This window comes from Megalops cyprinoides, chromosome 2 (assembly GCF_013368585.1).
Source record: "Megalops cyprinoides isolate fMegCyp1 chromosome 2, fMegCyp1.pri, whole genome shotgun sequence".
Taxonomy (NCBI): domain Eukaryota; kingdom Metazoa; phylum Chordata; class Actinopteri; order Elopiformes; family Megalopidae; genus Megalops; species Megalops cyprinoides.
Genome location: NC_050584.1, coordinates 40,067,039 through 40,086,828, shown reverse-complemented (window position 1 = coordinate 40,086,828; position 19,790 = coordinate 40,067,039). Strand labels below are relative to the sequence as shown.

The 19,790-nt window shown below is 42.4% G+C and overlaps 1 protein-coding gene across 1 annotated transcript; it reads right to left on the bottom strand.

Annotated features, from left to right (window-relative positions):
* Nucleotides 1-7,304: 7,304 nt before the first annotated feature.
* On the bottom strand, nucleotides 7,305-17,734 carry tmem59l (transmembrane protein 59-like). Its single transcript, XM_036522661.1, has 8 exons — nucleotides 17,393-17,734; nucleotides 15,268-15,373; nucleotides 14,684-14,778; nucleotides 14,311-14,463; nucleotides 10,869-10,977; nucleotides 10,550-10,664; nucleotides 9,766-9,883; nucleotides 7,305-9,175 (listed from the first exon to the last, which is right to left on the bottom strand). Exons 1-8 carry the CDS (start codon nucleotides 17,555-17,557, stop codon nucleotides 9,017-9,019), a joined length of 1,020 nt encoding a protein of 339 aa, XP_036378554.1. The 5' UTR covers nucleotides 17,558-17,734; the 3' UTR covers nucleotides 7,305-9,016.
* Nucleotides 17,735-19,790: the final 2,056 nt, after the last annotated feature.

Below are 19,790 nucleotides of genomic sequence, written 5' to 3'. Positions count from 1 at the left end.
AGCATATTGACTGCGGGAATATAATGACTCCAGGAAAGACATGTTATGCGCCGGTCAACAAAGAGTGCAGTCTGTACCACGTTTCATGGGTTTACTGTTGCTACGCATTTGCAGAACACAGATATTAATAACAGTATCAGATACCCCGTGGCATCAGATGCTGCCGAAGTGCATTTCCGGTGTGAGGAATCGGAGTGGATGATCTTTCAGCCCCCGGTCGCCGGCGTGTACTGCCACAGCCATTATCAATGGAGACCAGGCTGCAGCCAGCTCATTCGTTCAGCCCTGGTTACACGGTGAAGTGTGAGACACTGGGCCACGGGATTTTACCCACACAGCCTCGGAGGCTGTGGAGGACAGTCTGTCATCCTGTGGCCCTGGAATGGGGGATGATGCTGTTGTTCCTGAATGCATATTTAGCTAGTTTCATCAAGAGTCATGTACATCATCTTCTGTTGAATTTAATCGCAGTCATGAGAAAGAGATGTCATCCATTTGTACATTTACTTAATTGTGTGCTCCGATTAAGCTCCAAGCCTCCATCTGTGTGTTTGCTATTGTATAGATCACTGTTTCTAAGTGTCTGAGAGTATGAAAGCTGACCCCCAAGACATCATAAATCAAGAGGCCGTGAAATCAACTGGCCTCGCTAAATGGCTCTCTAAAAAACTGCTAAACCAGTTTCAAACGGAATGCACTTCACATGCTGCACATAATACACACGGGTGCTAGGGCAACACGAAGGTCAGGTCTGCACGTTAAATCTGGCGATTAAACTGATCGCTTGTCCTTTTACTCTAAGGGATGTCAATAGAACTCTGATCGGTTGTCTGATGTAATGTTTGGGGGTGGAATCTGAAAGGGTTTGAGTGTGTCAGCTCAGAGAAACACAAGTCCCACTGTGTTCACTGCAGCATGTTACTCAGAGCTAAAGAGCACCCAGGCCCCTGGGCTCCTGTGGTCTGGCGGGTGGGTTGAAGCACTGCACTTTCCCTGTCCTGGAGTTACTTCGTCATGTTACCTTGTAGGATGCTCTCGGCATGGCACTCGTCATGGCACACGTCGGACAGAGGGGAGATGGCCGTGCGGCCCCCGTTCTCTGCTTGGCAGAGGTCGTCCTCAAGGCTCCCGGGGGGATAACCACGGTTAAAAAAGGAGACCAGACGCTGGTGAGGATGACTAAACGGGCCACTGACTAACACCGTGATGCCCCCATGCGGTTGTGTGCTTGTGACGTAGGCATTAGGGCTAGAACGTGGGCGTGTCTTTTACCTTCAGCAGGTTCAGAGGGCCAGAGGAAGCAGCAGAGATAAAGCTTCAGTATGAACCTGTTTCCATTATCTATCACTGCGCCCTGACTGTCTGAATGGAGAGTGAAGTAAAGACGTATACAAACGTACACCTCATCTGCTGCATAGGCAGGTATCAGTGTAATTTAGTGGTGGTTTTTCATAAGGTTGTCCCAGGTTCAGTTCAGGTAATATTAAGTAATAAAGTTATATACAGTGGAAAGGCCTTGTGTACAGCATGTTTCCTTATAAGGTCTACCTTCTAGTATTTGTTGGCAACAAGTCTCAAAAAATCAAAAATGCGATTCAATGTCATTGGACATTTTCTCAGGTGTATGACATCTAAATATATATTTATTTTTAATTCCAATACTTTCAATCGTATTACAGATCAACCTGTGCAGAAACCATTTCAAGGCATTAGATTCTCTTAACACCCACTTTCTCGTGGACAGATGCTGTGGCTGTTTCTGCAAAAGACACTGTCAGCATGTGAATTTTCATGCAATAAAACAAGATTAATACTGTTATATTAGGCTATGTAACAACCACAGTCCTTGGGTTTTATATGTAAGAAGAAATGCACACCACCAATACTTTGAGCATGGGCCTGTGCAGAGCAGCCTGGTCCTTATCTCAAAGGAAGGAGAAGCTATTTTTGAAAGCGGGTCCATCAGACATTTTACTCAGAGGGACCTGCTACATGTAGGGAATAACACCAAGAGGGTATCAGTGAGAGGTGGTTTATAAAGTAGAGTCCAGTGTTTAACTACTGAGGACATAGCTATTGGAGGTAGACAGATAAACAAAACAGACAACTGGATAAAATCAAACGAAGGAAACATGTCATCAAAGGAAAGCCACAAAAGACATGTGACACACAGTGACACAGAATGTCTGCTGTAACATCCAGCATTTAACGTGGGTGATGATTTTGAGAGTTTCCTTGTTTCAGCTGGATTCTCTGTATTTTTTCAGAAGCAGAACACAGGATTATCTTAACAGGAAGATAAAGTAGCCATACAATAAAGACAGGGAAGCAATTAAGGAGATGGTCTTGCACCTCATCCAAAGGTTTCAGACTAGGTGGGACACTAGTAGATTGAGCAAAGAAACTGATCAGAATTCCTCAGTAAATATCATTTGTATAAATGGATAACATGCAAAATTTAAGCTATGTAAGATAAGAGCATCTGCAAAGCAAATAATTCATGTAGTAATATAGATCCCTTGCTTGATGTAGACTGGGTCAATACACTGATTCAAGGTTATAGGCCACAACAAGAGTCTCAATACTCTCATGTCCCAGATATTTCCAAACACAACATTTTGATGCACAGGAAAGCTTTGTCTATTTGCATGTTCATTCATAGGATTTTTAGTATAGTAAATATCTTTAGGTCTCACTTTCATTATATAAATTCTTAATTTTTTTTTGAAAAAGAGAAAGAATGTTTATTCACTATAGCATCATCATTATCATATGACGTTCAAAGTATGCTGTAGTCATTTTGGACAAATATTAAGTTAATATTAAGATCTTGTGGTTCCTCATGTTGCTTAACTGAATCTTGCTGAGAGCACATTGCAGGTATATTGTATGTAGATTCCATTGTATTGTATGTAGATTCCATTTACACTGTACTATCTTAGTTTTCTGTGTACTATAGAAAGATAAGGTCAGACACAATGCATATTTTTTTAATTACAACTACCTCATTTTATAGTTTTGATGACAGATTGAAGTTAGCCAATATGTTTTCACTGCTTGTTTTATCTTCACACCCCATATACAAATATCACAAAACTAGGAAGCCTGAAGAATTGATGTCTAAAATAGAATGCGTCGACACTCCTGTGCTTGAATTCTGTCATGTTATTATATAGTGCCAGCTACAGCTTTGACTCTGCTTGTATCTCTTGCATTTTCTTATCTACACTGCTTCTCTGTCCTTTGAGGGTCTGCTTAAATATACGCCATATAATACACTGCAGAATTCAATGACACAATAAAATAATGCATTTTACCAGATTAACAATAGCACAGGATATGTCCAGATATTCTCATGTAATATTATATGGCATTCAATGTATTGATATCTTATTACAAAATAAAAGCATCTTATTAAATCAAGTCATCTAAACTAAACAACGCTATCAGATGGGTGTTTATTTGTGTTTGAAAACCAGTACTCAGGTAGACACACCCTATGGGCTGAAAATCCACAGTACTGTAGGTCTCTGTCGCCACCATGTGGAAAAGTAGCTCATTGTTTTTCAAACATAATCCCACAATTTAAAAATAATAATAAAAAGGAAAGGCTCGGCCTTTTTAGTTATTACACGATTGCACCATGGGGGTATGGGATTACCTAGCTATCTTTCTACAGTTTAAGACAATTATTAAAAACAAATTAATTCGAACTATTTCTAAAGGAAGCCAGTTGTTCACCGTGGTTAAAGTGGAAAATAAAGTTTATATACGCTAAACGGACAAGGTCACCAAGATGCAATAGCAGATCATGCTACATTATGGACATTGAATATTTGGAGGCGTTGTGCCAGAGTAAATACATTTAACTGTTGAAAAAAAAACATAGATGTGTTTCAACAAAGCAGGGATATCTATGGTTGCTTTCACAACTTTCCCTTTCAAATAATTTAAAGCATATCGTATCACTACCAAAGACACCGCTTTCGTTATGTATATGATTGCACCAAGTGTTACACTGAGTTCTTGAGGCCTGATTTTGAAATCTCAAGTGTACTAATCAATGTCTGTTTGCAATTGGGTGTTTTTTTTTACCTAAAGTCTCCGCTAAATTTCAGCGATTCCATGTGTTATAATATTGAACTGAAAAAAATGTAATACCTGGTTAAATATATGACTCAAAGAACATAGAATTGCCTCAGTCTCAGTGCTGCAGTGTCTGAAAGGACATTAATGTACAAGCCACTTTCTAGCATAAATGATGGTTCCCTGAACACACTACTAACACCTATTTAAAATGTAGCTTTACATCGGCTCTGATGATTATTGCATCTGACAGTCATATTTCCACATAACTTCGTTATTGTTCACTTTAAATATCCTGCTGGAGCACCTACTACAGTATTTAAAAAAACAACAGTCCAGTAGGAGAGCTCTGCTCTCAAGCCAAGGCCACTGCTGATCTGACTGACCACACCCATACATCATGCGGTCACTCACTCACTCACACCAAGAGACTTGGCAACACAGTTTCAGGAAGCAGGAACATGGCATTCAGTCGTGTGGGAACAATTTCAAAAACAAGCAAAGGCCACAAGTTGTCATTTGTGTTTGAGGATCATTAATCTTCTGTCTCATTTTTTAGACTTTAGAGTATTCTTGTGAGGCGGCATGCTCGTGACCCGGGAGAACAGACCCTGACTAACCCTCTGAAAATGAATGTGAGTGCACAAGGCAGAGAGCGTTACATCACCCACTGCAAAAGCATCGGGACTAAGAGTGAATGCAAAGACTGAGGCACGCAGGCAGACTGCGGGGTCCATACAAAGGCCCACCGGCCCGCAAGCACTGCTGCGTGGGTTATGAAAACATTAGCCTCTAGTCTGTCGGTGCTGAGCGTCTCTTTTTAAAACAAACAAATCCTCAGCTCTTCCAAACGGGTGTGTGACCAAGTTAAAACGTTCTTCAGAAGATGACAGATGTACCACACGTCCACACAGCGAGTTTCACGGACACTCCCTTTGCATTTTTTTTTTTGCTTTATTGTGCTTGTTTACTTGTCACTGTGTTATACATCTAATAGGGTTCTGATACCATATGAGACCGATTTTGTTGCAACATCTAATGTACTTACAGCCTATAATCAAGTCACAGTCCTGTTCCCACTGGTATCATAAAGGGGAACACCATTTCCCCATCATCAGTTGAATTCTCTGGTGTATGCATGTGCAATATAGATGTGGAGCTGTATGTACTACATAGATTTGTTTTCAACCTTTTTTGGTCATTTTTTGGCAATTTTTGTTGACTGCTTAAAATGTTTGATGTCACTAATGACTTCCATAATTTCCTCACATGATGATGTTTCAGCAATGTTACAAAGTCATCTGGAAAGGGGTATGTTATGTTATATGTTAGATATATATAGATATGTTTAATAGAAATAAAAATTTAAAAAGTGTTATTTATTTTTGTTCATTTGTGCCCCTGAAACAAATGAGTGATATGGACTGGTGTTCAATCTTATTAATTTCTTCAGTGAATCTAGACCCTGTTGCAATTAACTAATTTAAAAAAATCATTCATCTTAAACAATTCAGTAAAACACCTGATAATAGATTACAATATATACATTTCTGTTAATTAGTCATTAAATGATGTTGAGGGGTGTCTTTATAGCAAAGATAAGTAGTAGCAGAGAGTGCTATGTCTTGGCTATAAACAGTTCTCTGCACTGTCAGTTTACAGATGATACCAGCAGCAGCACCTCTAATATGATCTCTCAGTCACAATGCAAGCAAACTTTAGTTAGCCCTTGCCCTTTGGCAGGACACTGATTGACTTGTTGCAAGACACATGCTGATTGGTCCCTTGGTTTGAGTTTATTGATACCTGAGTCTGATTGGCCTAGTGGCATGGAGGGATAGTGGCAAATCTATTTGCTGGAATGTGAAGTCCATGCTTCCTTTAAACTCAGCAATATTTTGGTCCTTATATAGTGTTATTTTCAGATATAATGCATTCCTTGCAATTTTGGCATTAGTTTTGAAATGTCCAACCACAGCCTTTTGTTGCCAATAAAATTATACGTCAATGTGTTGTAAGTGAGAATGTTACTGCTTTTATGATGAAGGGAAAGATTTCCATAGATGGAGATTTTATGGATACAAAAGACAAATGACATCTGGTTTTAAAAATATATATTTTAAAAATATATAAAAAAGAAATATATATCCATATCCAGTTTCATGTTAAGAGTACACCATCTATTTCTCTAGATTTTCTCTAGACTTGCTTTTCTTTTACAACCTTTATGCTGTTAGACATCCCTGTTTTTGGGCATGGCTTGTCCAAAAATGTCTGTCATTCCCTCACCCACCCAATCACTGAACAGTAACTACAGTTCATTGTCTCACCACTAGATTGCTAGAAATGCTACCAAGGTTCTTGCAGTCCCAGTATTATTATTAGTATATAATTAACTTGGCATATTGTTGACAATATTATGTTCGACCAATTGATTTTGTTGCAAATTCAATATTAAATATGACCTATGATGTAAAAAAGCATATATAGCCGTGTTGGTCTATACTATGGTCATTACCAGTGGGGCCTGCCTGTGGAGTACAAGTACAAAAGGTGATCAAAGCTGACATCAGCGCCTCAAATAATAAAGAAACAAGCAGGATAAGTGAGAGACCAGCCCTGTGCGCACATAGTGTCTCATCGTGTCTCCTCTAGAATGTGCCTGTTCAACTCACCTTTCCACTGCATATTGGATCATTTATTGTTGTTTCAGGACGAAAGGCCGTCCTTTGTCCTCATAAACCTCCCTTTGTCGTAGATAATTGTCCTCGCGATACAGACTTGTTTTAAAAATTCCAGGCTACAAAAATAGTAACTGGAACACAATCACAGAATTTTAAATTGGTATAAGTACTTATTCTCAATACAAAGGTCTGTGTTATTATGAAAAACATAGAACAGGAATGAACAAAGAAGAACATTATGCACATTTTATATTTGTGCTGCCCTCTATTGTTGAGAAGTGGAAGGTGCTTGGATTTACAATGCAGTGTTTGCAAATTACCAAAACAACTATAGGAAATCAATATAGCATTCAGATAACTATATCCCACATTAGAACCTGTGACTACATATGACAAATAAACAAAAAAAAGAAAAACAAAAACAATAACACACAATGATTCAAGTATCTCATGAAAACACTTTATTTTGTATAATTTCATTGAAAACATCCAGAGTTAAAAAGGAAACACACCTTTTTTAAATTGATTCTGTTTTCAACAGAAAATATGACCTTGTTTTGGACCAGTACTGACAATGAATGGCTTTCAGATAGATTTCTCTTTTTGTTTTTTAGAAAAGTATATGATTATTACATTATCTATTCAACATTTAAATAGCAGAAACACACAATCACAAGTCTACAAGTTTCCTGCCATTCTGAAATGTGTTGTAGATCTAAACTGTTGTAACATACAAGCATGCATTGTTGCTGGACACTGAGAAATGAAATAAAACCAGAAGGAAGATATAGCCTTACCAGACATAAACAGCACTGAAAATAACCTTAAACTTATCAATACTTTGACCTGATTACAAAAGCAAGGATTGCTGAGCTTAGAATTTACTGTGTGTATTAATAAATCTATATTAAAAGCCTTGTGTAATGCATGACATTGGTTTTCTTTTCAATGGAACATAAGCAAGCTGTTATAAAAATGTCTAAAATTATCTATGGTCCATCTACAAGCGAAACAAAAACAAAAGTAGTATTCCTCTCCCTGTTCAATCCCTTTCTGTTTATACACTGTCACAATTGCTATGGACACTTTGCCACTCATTTCATTACTTGTGGAAAACTGAGAGTAATATCACCAATGGTACAGATTTCCAATATATACGTAGCATATTAATGGATTTTTGTGCACCTAACTGACATCTTGAAAACCAGAACTTCAATGTTATTGATCATGAATAAATAAGTGAATAAATAAATAAATAAATAAGTGCCACTGAAAGTTCCTAAGGGGTGGTACATGGCCAGTATTTCAGATCCAGTTATGTTTAGCATCCCAGCACCGTGACTAGGGTGGCTTGGGGTGTTCAAAAGTCACAAAACTATTAACATTTCTTGAAAAAAATCTGGTAACAGGCCTCCTTTTTTGCCAAGTCAGGAAAACTATAACAAACATGAAAGGGAATTAAGGGAGAAACCCACTAAAAATCCTGCCAGTACAGTAAAGTGCGATACAAAAATGGGCTCAGTTTAGAATGCACCTACTTCCAAACAGGGTTACAAAGAGGATATACCACACAATGCCCAAATTACTGATTACCGACAGGGACACTGGGTTATCAGACCAATTGCATAATAATTCAGAGCCCCACTTCGGATTCCTTTCACTCTGAACTATTTTATGATTTCATTAGCACAATGAATCACTCAGCAATTTCACATATATGTTAGTGTATCACCAATTAATAATCACCTTTGTCTGGAGTATCTATGACTACTTTTCATGGACATGTACATGAAAACACAGTATTGGAAAGTCTTCTGCTGTGTTTAATTCGCTTGGCCTCCAGCAGTTTTGTGATGCATTGTCCAATAAACAAGCCTATGTGTCTATTATCCAGCATAATCTCATTGTTACAGGAATAGTGTGGCAGATTCTGGTTTCCAATATGCTGTTCATCCTCCCGGTCAGGTTTAGGACTGTGATGTGTGAAAATCTGTATTCTACTAATGGAGACGAGCCTCCCCTTCATATATCAGAGGCTTTAACTCTGCGATCGGCGAACTCTAGAGAAAAAACTCAGACAGGACGTAACCATTAACAGAAGTGAATGAATGGTGCCATGCGTTTTTAAAAATTTTTTGTTTGTGTGTTTGTGGTTTTTTCCTCTCCCTGACTATGAAACAAAAAAAAGTGAGAGAGCTTTAGAAACTACCACCCCCAGCCACCCGAGGACCAACCCCACTGGCCCTTCAGAGAACGGTCTTGTTCAGGTCCACCTTGACTGGCAGCGGCCCCGCCTCCTCACCTTCATCCGACTGGCTGATGGCCACAGCGATGACAGGGGTCAAAGGGTAAGGGGTAACTTTCTGGACATCCTCCAGAAACTCCTTGTCTCCGTTGATGCTCAGCTAGAACAGTAAACAGGTCGTAGTAATGCTCCTGTTAACTTGATAATCAGTCCCAAACGGCTGCAACAAACAACCTAATCAAATAATGCATCAATTGGAAAAACAGGACCTGTTCCCTGTCCGCATCCTACTCATTATTTCATGATTTGTCCTACTAAGAAACAGGAGATTGTTCTGGCACTGGAGGAGAATGAAGTTAGGAGTTGAAGACGTGTAGTTTTCTTCAATTACCTGTCTGTAGATGGGAGCCAAATATGGCTTCAGTACCAGCTGGGGTTGTGGTGTGTACCCATGTCTCAGTGTGCTGGTTGGGCAGTGGCGTGTACCGGTATTTTAATGTGCTGGTCAGGCATGGTGACCAGGCGTGTACCGGTATTTTAATGTGCTGGTCGGGCGCGGTGACAAGACGTGTACCTGTGTTTTAATGTGCTGATCGGGTGCAGTGACCAGGCGTGTACCGGTATTTTAATGTGCTGGTCAGGCATGGTGACCAGACGTGTACCTGTGTTTTAATGTGCTGGTCGGGCGCGGTGACCAGGCGTGTACCTGTGTTTTAATGTGCTGGTCGGGCGCGGTGACCAGGCGTGTACCTGTGTTTTAATGTGCTGGTCGGGCGCGGTGACCAGGCTGGCACAGCTCAGCCACAGCATCACCATGATGGACAGGAAGAGACAGGCAGCCAGAATCCAGCGAGGCAGTCCAGAGCGCCTGTTGTTGTGGAAGGGGGAGGCAGTGAGGGAGAGGGGGGAAGTACAAAATGTGGGACAGAGAAGGAGACCGAGGGAGCATGAAGTTGAGACATTGGCAAAGAGGTGGAGAGGGTTATGGAGAGGAAGACACCATGAAAGACATTGGGAGTGTTAGTAAAAATTAATTTAAAAATCTTTCCCTGTATTTGTCCTGGTATGAATCAATATTAAATCTGAAACATAGATTCCCTTCCTTTTCACTGAAATTAGAGTATCTAGTTGGGATAAGAGGAAATTCATCCACAAATTTGTTCACATAACACACAGACTCACTTTAATAGACCACTTGTTAATATAAACCACTGATTCTCAATTCTGCTCCTGGGGCCCCCCTGCTCTGCACATTTTCCATCTTTCCCTGCTCTACCTACCTGACTGAACTCATCAGTGGCACTTTTGATTAGCTGAGCACACCTGATTTAATCAAGAGCATGTTTTGGAGTAAGGACAGATAGAAGATGTGCAAGACAGGGGGGCTCTAGGAGTAGGACTGAGAAACACTGAATAAACCAACAAAGCCTGATTGGGCCACATTGCTCATGGGACTGGAGAACTGCGTTGGTGCTTAGACTGGTGTGGTCTGGAGTTGTGTGTTTCCAGGCTACTCAAAGCCACGCGTCCTTACCGTGACATGCAGCCCAGGAAGTCATGCTCAGCGGTTGGGTCGTCCGTGTGTTGCCCTGCATGTTTCCCTTTGCTCCCTGCCCTGGCGGCACCCTTCTCCCCGCGCTGTCTCACACCTGCCCAGGTGCAAACGCGACACTTGTAACTGTAACCGTGTGACCATGCCCCAGCACCCCCCCCCCCCCCCCCCCGGCTCTGCGCACATGCTGCTGGTCCCACAGAGCAAACAACACAGTACAGAGCATTATCACTCTGCGCTGAGAGTCACACTGAGTCACCGGGCTGCACAGTGACCCCATGCACCCAGGAATGGCACTCACCAGTGTGGGGTCTTTGGGTGTGGGAGCTGACTGGTGGCCAAGGCTTGTCTGCCACATCAGACCGGGGGGCTTGCAGCTCAGGCAAAGAATATTCAATCTCCGGCTGGCTCTGCCCAGAACAAAACAATCATCAATACAGGCAGGCGGCAGTAATTACTCATTCACCGACACTTACTGAAACATAGCTGTTCAACACAATGTTGGTCATTATAAGCAACTCTGTAAAATCCAGCCAGCAGATCAGGCGGACAATACTCAATCTCAGGCAGGAGTTGATGGGGAAAAAAAGGCGGGTCAAGGTGATACAAAAAGAGGAGCCAAAAGAGAACGGATGAAAAATGTCATGGCAATAATTACAAGAAATAAAGGGATATGAGCGGGAACCCAAAGCACATGCCGTAATTTCCAGGATGTGGGCGTTACCCTGAAAAGACAAAGCAGACGTTTGCCACAGCTGCATGTGTGCCAGCTTGGATCTCCCTGTCTCTCCCTCTTCATTAAAATGGCCCCCTGTTGGCCCTTTGCTGCGTCTGTCCCTGTTGGCCGCTCAAGCGCTTCATTACATGCCTGTTTGTCTATTATTCGCCTCAGAGGGGGGGTGAGAAGGCCACTTGACTTGGGAAAAGCATCAGAGAAGGAGGACGTTACAAACACACCAACTGTGTTGTACCTGTGCAGACACGCGCATCACTTACACAAATTTTCTTCCCTTTCAAGGTAGAGCGAATTTCCCTGCCCCCCCCCGCCCCCCCCCCCCACTGCCGCTCCCGCGGTGTCACGACAGGAATTATGCCCTTCATTACTGAGACTTTGTTCCTGGTTGCCCCCAGGAGAGCTCATTAAAAGAGGATTTTCGCTCCCCTCCAATGAACCTTCTTCAACAACAAGCCTGTGGTAACAGTTGATGAGGGCAGTGGCAGCAGCAGCAGTGAAGGTCTAAGTGCAGGGCCCTTCACAGTTTGCAGCAGGTCTACAAATACAGCAGGTCTACCAATACAGCAGGTCCACTGAGATAGAAGGTCTACAGAGATAGCAGGTCTACCAAGACAGCAGATCTCCAAATACAACAGGGAAACAAATACTGCAGGTCTACAAAGACTGCAGGTCTGCCAATACAGCAGGTCTACGAAGATAGCAGGTCTCCATATATAGCAGGTATACAAAAGCTCTCAAACCATCTCAGTGAACCAAAGTGGTATTTAAGCAGAGGGGTGTCTACTGCCATGGTCATTAACGACACCAAATTTATGAAACTGTTGTGGAAAAATAAACACAATACACAAAATTTGCAGGTCAGAACTGTCTCCCTGAGAGAGGTCTGAGCTGAAACAGTAGTCCCTCAGAAAATGTGTTGAAAATTGTATGCACTTGTGAATGCCCTTGGCATTTCTATTGTCATTGGAGTATCTGGTTGGAGCTGCGGATCAGAATATCTAGCACAGAAGTATGGACATGGGCGGCAAGCTGTAGATGAAATGACAAAGCTAGACAGATGATATTTAAATGCTGCATGAAATACACACAGAAAGAGCAAGTTAGTCCCACAAAAGCAGAGGGCTCTGCAGACAGAACTGTCATCATTTTTCAGTCCTTTCTCATTTGATTTTATTGTCGGTGATGCTCTTGCCCAGCGCATTGAATCCAGATGTAACAGGGGAAAAAAGAAAAGCAAACATCTGAGAACTCTGTAAGAAGTGAACACATATTGACCACAGACTGGAGGAATCTTGCCATCAGTGAAAGCAGGGCTGATATACATCTGTCATGCATTATTGGAGGAAAATGCCAAAGGTGCTTCGCTGCCTTTAGAAGCTATGCGAGCGAGAGGGATCCTTACCAAATTAGAAACAATCTAATTTCCCTTACTTGGGCTTTCTGCTTTCTGGGATAGTCCTCCCTCCCTCTCCCTTTCGTTAGGAAACTGCACTGCGTGCATTTGAACTTGCAGGGAATTTAAACAAGACGCCAGACCTTATTCTAAACAAGCGTTCTCTCCCAATCAGCCGGGATTGCACTGTCGAGGTCTGTTTACTGCCTTTCCAGACAAAAAGGAAACATCTTGATTCCCCCTGATTACAACTGAGGGCTCATGAAAGAATGGATACGATGAATAAACACTATTAGGCGGAGGCTGCAGCTCCGCAAGCTTAACCAATGTCAAATGGAGGCCTGCGATGTTGTTCACAGGGCTGGAACTCATCCCACTCTCTGAAGCAGTTTAGGAGCTGGGAGCACTCGACACTCCCCTGGTGGGAACTGGTGCAGGCCAAAGCTGGGGCTAGTTCCCTCAGACACAGGTGGCTTGCCTGGAGCAATCAGGGAAGTTTCTTTGATCAAGGATCCAACCAACTGAGGATACAACAGTGGTGTCCATGTTCCTAAATGTATAGAACCAGCCCTTCTTAAAGTGAAATGCTGACATGCATCTGAAACAAATCTTGTGCATAATTACAACTTTCTCCCACTGTTTACGCTACATAAAGGGGAGGTTAAGGCTTTGGTGCACCATTGATGAGCCAGAGCTCAGGTACAAAGTCTGAACTACAGTGTCCGCCCTGGAAATAAATGCCAGTGTGTCCACATATTGACAAATCACAATACCATGTCCCAGAGAGAACTCCCCACAGTAATCAACTCTGCACAGAAGAGCAAGAATAATGTGTTCCACATGCCGGCCCACTAACGCCCACTAACTGGACCCTGATAATCAATACTAATTCCCAGCTTTGTGTTTTGCTTCACCGTCTGGCACGGTACTACTTGAGACTTTAACAATGGAAAAATTTTATGTCCTGCATATGCTCCTACCACAGCAGCTACCCCCGGGTGCCTTTCCCTGCGCCTGCACGCTGCAGCCCCACCCCAGCCGTTTCCACTGTTACGTATTCATTCTGTATGTTGACATGGTGATTTGTATTACAGACGCAGCTTGTTGTTTTTTTTCAGCTGTCGCTCAGCCTGGGTTTTTTTTTTTTTCTCGGCCCTTTCCTCTGTTGTTTCTTTGTGCGGAGTCGATCCTTCAAGCGGGTGGCAGGCTGCCAGCGGCCCACTGAATGCAGGCCTACTGGACGTGTCGCTGGCAGAGCAGGCCCCTGCTCTTGCCCTCTCGTACACATCATGCCCGCCGCGTCGCTGCCGGTCGATAAAACACACCCTCATCGCTCACACCGCTCAGACTCCACAAAAGAGAGAAAAACTGTACGCCCTATTTTTTTCTCTCCCCCCACCCGACTCGGATCTCTTCCAGCAGTGTCTTTTTATAAATGGACTTTGCACAGTCTCCTCCCTCTCCCTGTACGCACTTTGCTACCATTTCCAGCTGTTTTACCACATTGACTCAGATAATGAGATAATAGAAACAGGAAGCGCCCCTCCCTCGCCCCTGACAGGCCAAGCTTGGGCGCAGAACGATTTACCGCGCCTTCCCCTCATGTGAACTGACCTGGAACACAACCACTTTGCCATCGTCAGCCTGAAGGTAGAAGGTCCAGGTGGAGGAGATGAAGCTCTGGGCAGAGCTGACAATGTCGTTGCACCAGCTGGACACAGTGTCCATGACGGAGACGGGGCGGGATCGGTGGGCCATGGCTTTCAGCTGTGCACAGAGGGACAGGGTAAGCATGGCGTTGGAGCACGCTCATTCCTAAGTGCTGTTTCTATTGACTCCAGAGATATCATCTGAGAGCTGTAGAACAGCAGCTTCTGCACAGACGGCAGTTTTGGGTCAGCACAGATCACTCTGCATGCAGGATGGGGTACAGCGGGAGACTGTTAAAAGCCGCAGCTCGTAAACCCTCAGAGCGGACGACACTCACCCTCCTCCTCTTGCTCTCGGACTCAGTGGGCTGGCTCCCGCAGCCCGTGCTGCAGGCCTCCTGCTCCGCCGGCCTGCTGTACGCCTCCTGGCACGCTGCACAGGAACAGCAGCAGCACAGCATCTGTTACCCATTCCTAGTCAATCACGCCTGCCCAGCAGCCACCCCTGTTACCAGCTACTGCATCGACTGGAAGGAACATCACCTCTCATTGACTACTGATCAATAGGCCCTGCGCTGTTTGACAAGCCTCATCACAGTCAGCTATGACTCGAGAAACAGTGTACTTACTGATCAGCGGTGGAATATGAATGAGTTTGCCTGTCTTTATCTGGGGGAGGGGGGATTCAAGCTCCACTAACCTGGCGTGAGAGGTACAGCAGTGAACAACTAAAAGTGTGCAGCGTATTGTGGAGTGTGGCTCTGTAAGAAGGAATAATGTAGGGAAAAGAGTGACAGAGCAGTTGAGAGATCCTGGTACTTCCAGGTTGTACAGATGACCCCTCTCCTTGGCAGCAGCTGTTAGCAGGCCTCTTGTGTCCTACCCCCAATTGACCCCCCCTCTGTGAGCCAGGCTGTCTTACCTCCTTGACACTCCTCCCTGCTGGTGTTGAAACCGGCATTGCCATTCACAAACTGGCAGATTGAGAAGAGACGGCAGCCACGGTGACAGGCGTTCAGTATGGAGTCCTGCAGGTGTCAAATAGAGCAGAAAGTCACAATGATGACACTCGATGAGGCTGTTTTGTGAATACAGGCATTTTTGCTTGTAGTACAGCCAACTGTTTCATCACATTTCCCATCATATCATATCATATCATATCATATCATATCATATCATATCAGGTTTTTGCTGTTTCTACACAACAGAAAATGTAAAGCTGTTACTAACTGGGGGGGTTATAATTGTTATTCAACAATGTAAAATCAGTTTGTAATCACTAAAAATCTTATCTGCCTTTGCTGATTCAACAGAATTCATTTAGCTTACATGTCAGCTCAGTTCCACTGCATATTCGATCTTTTCAAGGAAAAGAATTTATTTTAGATACAACATTTTTAATTGTCAGATTAATTATAGTTAGAGCATGGTACATAAAGTTTAACCATCGAGAGGGTACTCTTCATCATTTAATGCTTAATTAAGAATAACCTTTTGCTTTGACCTGAAAATGGGACCCTCAAGCAACAGCATGGTTTCAAAGCTGGTTTTATTGGAGTTCAGCAAAAAGAAAGCCGGGGAAAACAGCGCCCCCACATGGCTGACCAAAGGGAGACAGAAATTACCCCCTTCCAAACCGCAGGACTTCAGAGGCTTAGTGTGCTTCATCATATGTGTCACCCTTATTCAATTTACAGCATATTTCCTATCCCATTGTGGGTGTTCTGGGACATCATTTTATTTTCTTTTTATACAGTGATTCGCTGTTCTATTTTTATAGGTATTTATTTAGTCAAACTGGAATTGCCAATTATGACCACATGCATAAAATAAACAATGAACATCTGCTTGGGTACGCTTAAACATAAAAGTGCTAATCTAACAGCTCCTCAAATGCATACGGCCAGTCTGGATATCAGTATTGCTGTTCCGTTATTTCACGTTTTTACAGGACTCGGTGTTCAGTGCTGCACTTGATTTCAAAACCACACCTGAGCCATCGAGGTGCGCAGAAACAACATCCTATATAATTGCTGTTCCAGTCTTCCATATATTTGCATTTGGATGGACATAGGTTTCTCAGTCATGGCATACAAAAATACATTTTCGGGAGCAGGTTTGGCAATAATCACATCCTTTGGACTATTGCTGGATTCACCGACATTTTTGCTCATCGTCATCCATTGTGAACAGGGCCGAAAAATAGAAATGTCATCGACTTCCTAAGAGGAGGAGTACAACAAGGAGGTTTATGGACTTAATGTCTCTATAATTCTCATCGAGTAAAGCATGCAAAATGCTATAAAACGCAAAAAAACCCAAAATATTTCTATATTAATAGTTTTGGTTCATCAATACTAGACGAATAATTGTAGGCTACCCTTCACAATTTGAAACGACTGGATGCTGGTGGAGGGAATGTGAGCATCAGCTGGACCTATATAGCTGTCGGTTATTGCAGCATTAAATTCAAATAGTCACAAAACACCGTATTCATTTCATGTTGGGGTCGAAAAAAAGCGTATTCTTATTGTATCCGTACTGACACGCAAGAAAATGAAATGCGTCATAAAATGCAATGCATTAAAATGCATTATACTCTGGGCATAATCGTACACGACACATTGTCAATATGCAGGGCAGCCAGTAAAATGGTAGCTAGTAAGATATTGTCGGCAAGGAATCGATAAATTGATTAAAATAGTCTAGCACACCGATTATGAAATTATATCAGCCTATTTATACAGAATTCAGAACGGTGGTTGCACAAACTGTATGCGTTAAAATGGATGCCCTTCCTGTTAAATTTCCCCGTTTCATTGCATGGAAACATTTTAGCGCAAACAGCATCGAATTCTCGTACGCAGTCCACATCCAGCAACTGTAACGCCATGCAGGACGACAAAGGACTCATTCCAGTGTCGGATTTATAGGCTTTTAAAATTCACTAAAGGCTTCTAGATTCACAATTATGTAATCGATAGATAAGCCAGCGTATTTGATTATCACGAATATGAATGATTTCAATGCGTACATGTGTCACTTACTTTAGCGGTGCTTTTGTTTTTGACGGTGATCTGGCATTGCTTTTTGCAGTAATTGATGTCGCCTAGCTGGTTGTCAAACAGATCAGAAGAGGCGGCCGCCAACCCCACCAGAATCAGCGAGACGAGAACGGGGGCACCGCACACCCTGCCGCCGAACTGAAGCATCGCGAAGCTGGACTCAGTAACCCAGTATCGGCAAGCACTGGCGCTGTAGTGGGCTCTCTGTCTCAGTTTGCTGCTGTTTGGACTCGGTAACAGGCTGCTCTACTGATCTTCTGCTATGGGTCCGTGATGTCGTCACTCCGAACATCATCACACACGTGCCCCCTCCCCCCTCTCGCTCTTGGTCCTTTCTTCCTCACTATGCAAGGCACTGCGGAAGAAAGAAAGATGAGCAAAAGAAGTTTTCATGATGCAGAAATGTTTTTTTTTTTGTATTCGAGCACAATGCAAAACGATTAAATGAGGTATTTCACCTTGCCGCAATACGCGCCCTCTACGTCTTCCTCCAGTCAATGCACTACGGTGAAAAAGATATGGAGGGGGAGTCATTACGCATCCATATTCGAGGCGTGCATCACTGGATACCCCATCACAACACACATATGATGACCTCTCACTGGTCTCCCCGCACAGATACCGAAGAATGCATGCGAAGGGAAAGCAAAAAGCAGGAAACGATACCTAGCTTTACGCACAACATTGTGGGAAAGAACAAAGAGTGGCACATATAGACAACATTAAATATTTTATAAAAACAGGCTGACCCAAACAAACACTTGAAACTTATCAACATAGAACAAGGTCAAAAGAGAGTTTACTATGGGCTATTTTAATTAAGGATTATTAGAAAATATGGCATCGTAAATACTTTACTGAGGTGCAGTATGTTATGAGATAGGTTAATGAGAATGAACATTATTTTGATTTCTTCTTTCATGCAAAGAAATGGGCCTCTAAAGGGACTGTGAGAAAGGCTGTAAGGTTTTTTAAAGCAGCATGATTAAGGGAACACTGAAATGCTATGCACATTCATCAGTTAGCACAGGTGCAGGGTAACGTGAGAGTTAAATCTGAAGAAAAAGGAATGATTAATGATTAATTCTCCCAAGTGAATTATTAGAGTGCATTCAGTATCATTACAGAGAGGTGCACAGAAAAATTACGGTCAAAGAAGATAGCCAAACGATTTTGCCCCCTGTTTTACCCCTTACCGATAAATTAATAAAATAAGCAACATAACGTTTTATCTTCCTATCCACTATATTATGAAGAGGCGATCAAATATGTGTGGGATGTAACAATGAATGCCATTGTAATTGCCATAAAGATAAACTATTGTCAGATTCTGGGAAGAGCTGGGAGTGTCAAATGCTGCAGGCAAGCTCTCCACCACATCTCTAAAAGGTTATGACCCCCTGATCCACTAAAACTGCTAAGCCACAACAGACTCTCCAGTCGCACATGACAATCATATTACATTGTCTCCACGTTAGCTGTAGGGCACACCCATGTTACCTTTCCTCAGATGGACATACACAGGCCTTATACAACCACTAACATCAGTGCGGTTTCCTTATTTCAGTAAGGTAAATAGTTCACTCATTTTAGAGTTCTTTGTATGTTGAATTGAATGTAATATTTACAGATGCTACAGCCGAATTAACAGCACCGGTTACAATTTAATGTTTGAGTTTTGGTCATAAAACTTTTGTAAGGTAATTCACTTAATAACCTTCATAAGTAAAATGCTTTATGCTGCATATTGAGTATTGCTATTTGTGTTTGTACAACCTTTCATAATTGTTGATTGAACTTGATTGTCATGTTTTGTTTGCAAAAATCATTGAAAAATCAGGTTCATCAGTCATCACTCTTATGAGCTGCAGAGGACCTCTTAGACCTCTCATGACTCAGTGCAATAAAATATGGTATTTATCCCAGAGATATCTAATGTAAGTTTGAGATTGCATTAAGTAGATCATTTCTAGCATTACTGCACACAAATTTACACACTGAAGGGTGGCCAAAATAACTAATAAGAAAAACTGCCGATATCATAGTGTGTTTTGTCATTTGATTGTTATTTTTCATTGTTGAAATACTGTTCCTTGTATTCGGAAGTGAAAGACTTGTCAAACCACTAATCCACTTGAAACCACAAGCTCCATCCTATCTGGGCCAAAGGGTACACGAATAGTCAGATGGGTCAATTTCAAAATGATGTCACTTTCCGATCTGGAGGATTTTTAAAAGCAAAAGATTCAGACTCAGACGACAGAACTTTCGTATCCGGTCTTAGACAATTAGCCAGGAATCTGAATCATCCTGCTTGCCCACTCATCACAAGACGAGCGGTAATAGCTTCCACTGACAATAATGTCCTCCGCCATGTAAC

Excerpts from the sequence above, each read along its gene's own strand:
- tmem59l (XM_036522661.1), bottom strand. The coding sequence starts at position 17,557 with ATGCTTCAGTTCGGCGGCAGGGTGTGCGGTGCCCCCGTTCTCGTCTCG. Across the intron at positions 14,779-15,267 it reads CAGGGAGGAGTGTCAAGGAG|CGTGCCAGGAGGCGTACAGC; the intron begins GTAAGACAGCCT and ends GTTCCTGTGCAG. Across the intron at positions 9,884-10,549 it reads TTCCTGGGCTGCATGTCACG|GCGCTCTGGACTGCCTCGCT; the intron begins GTAAGGACGCGT and ends CCACAACAACAG.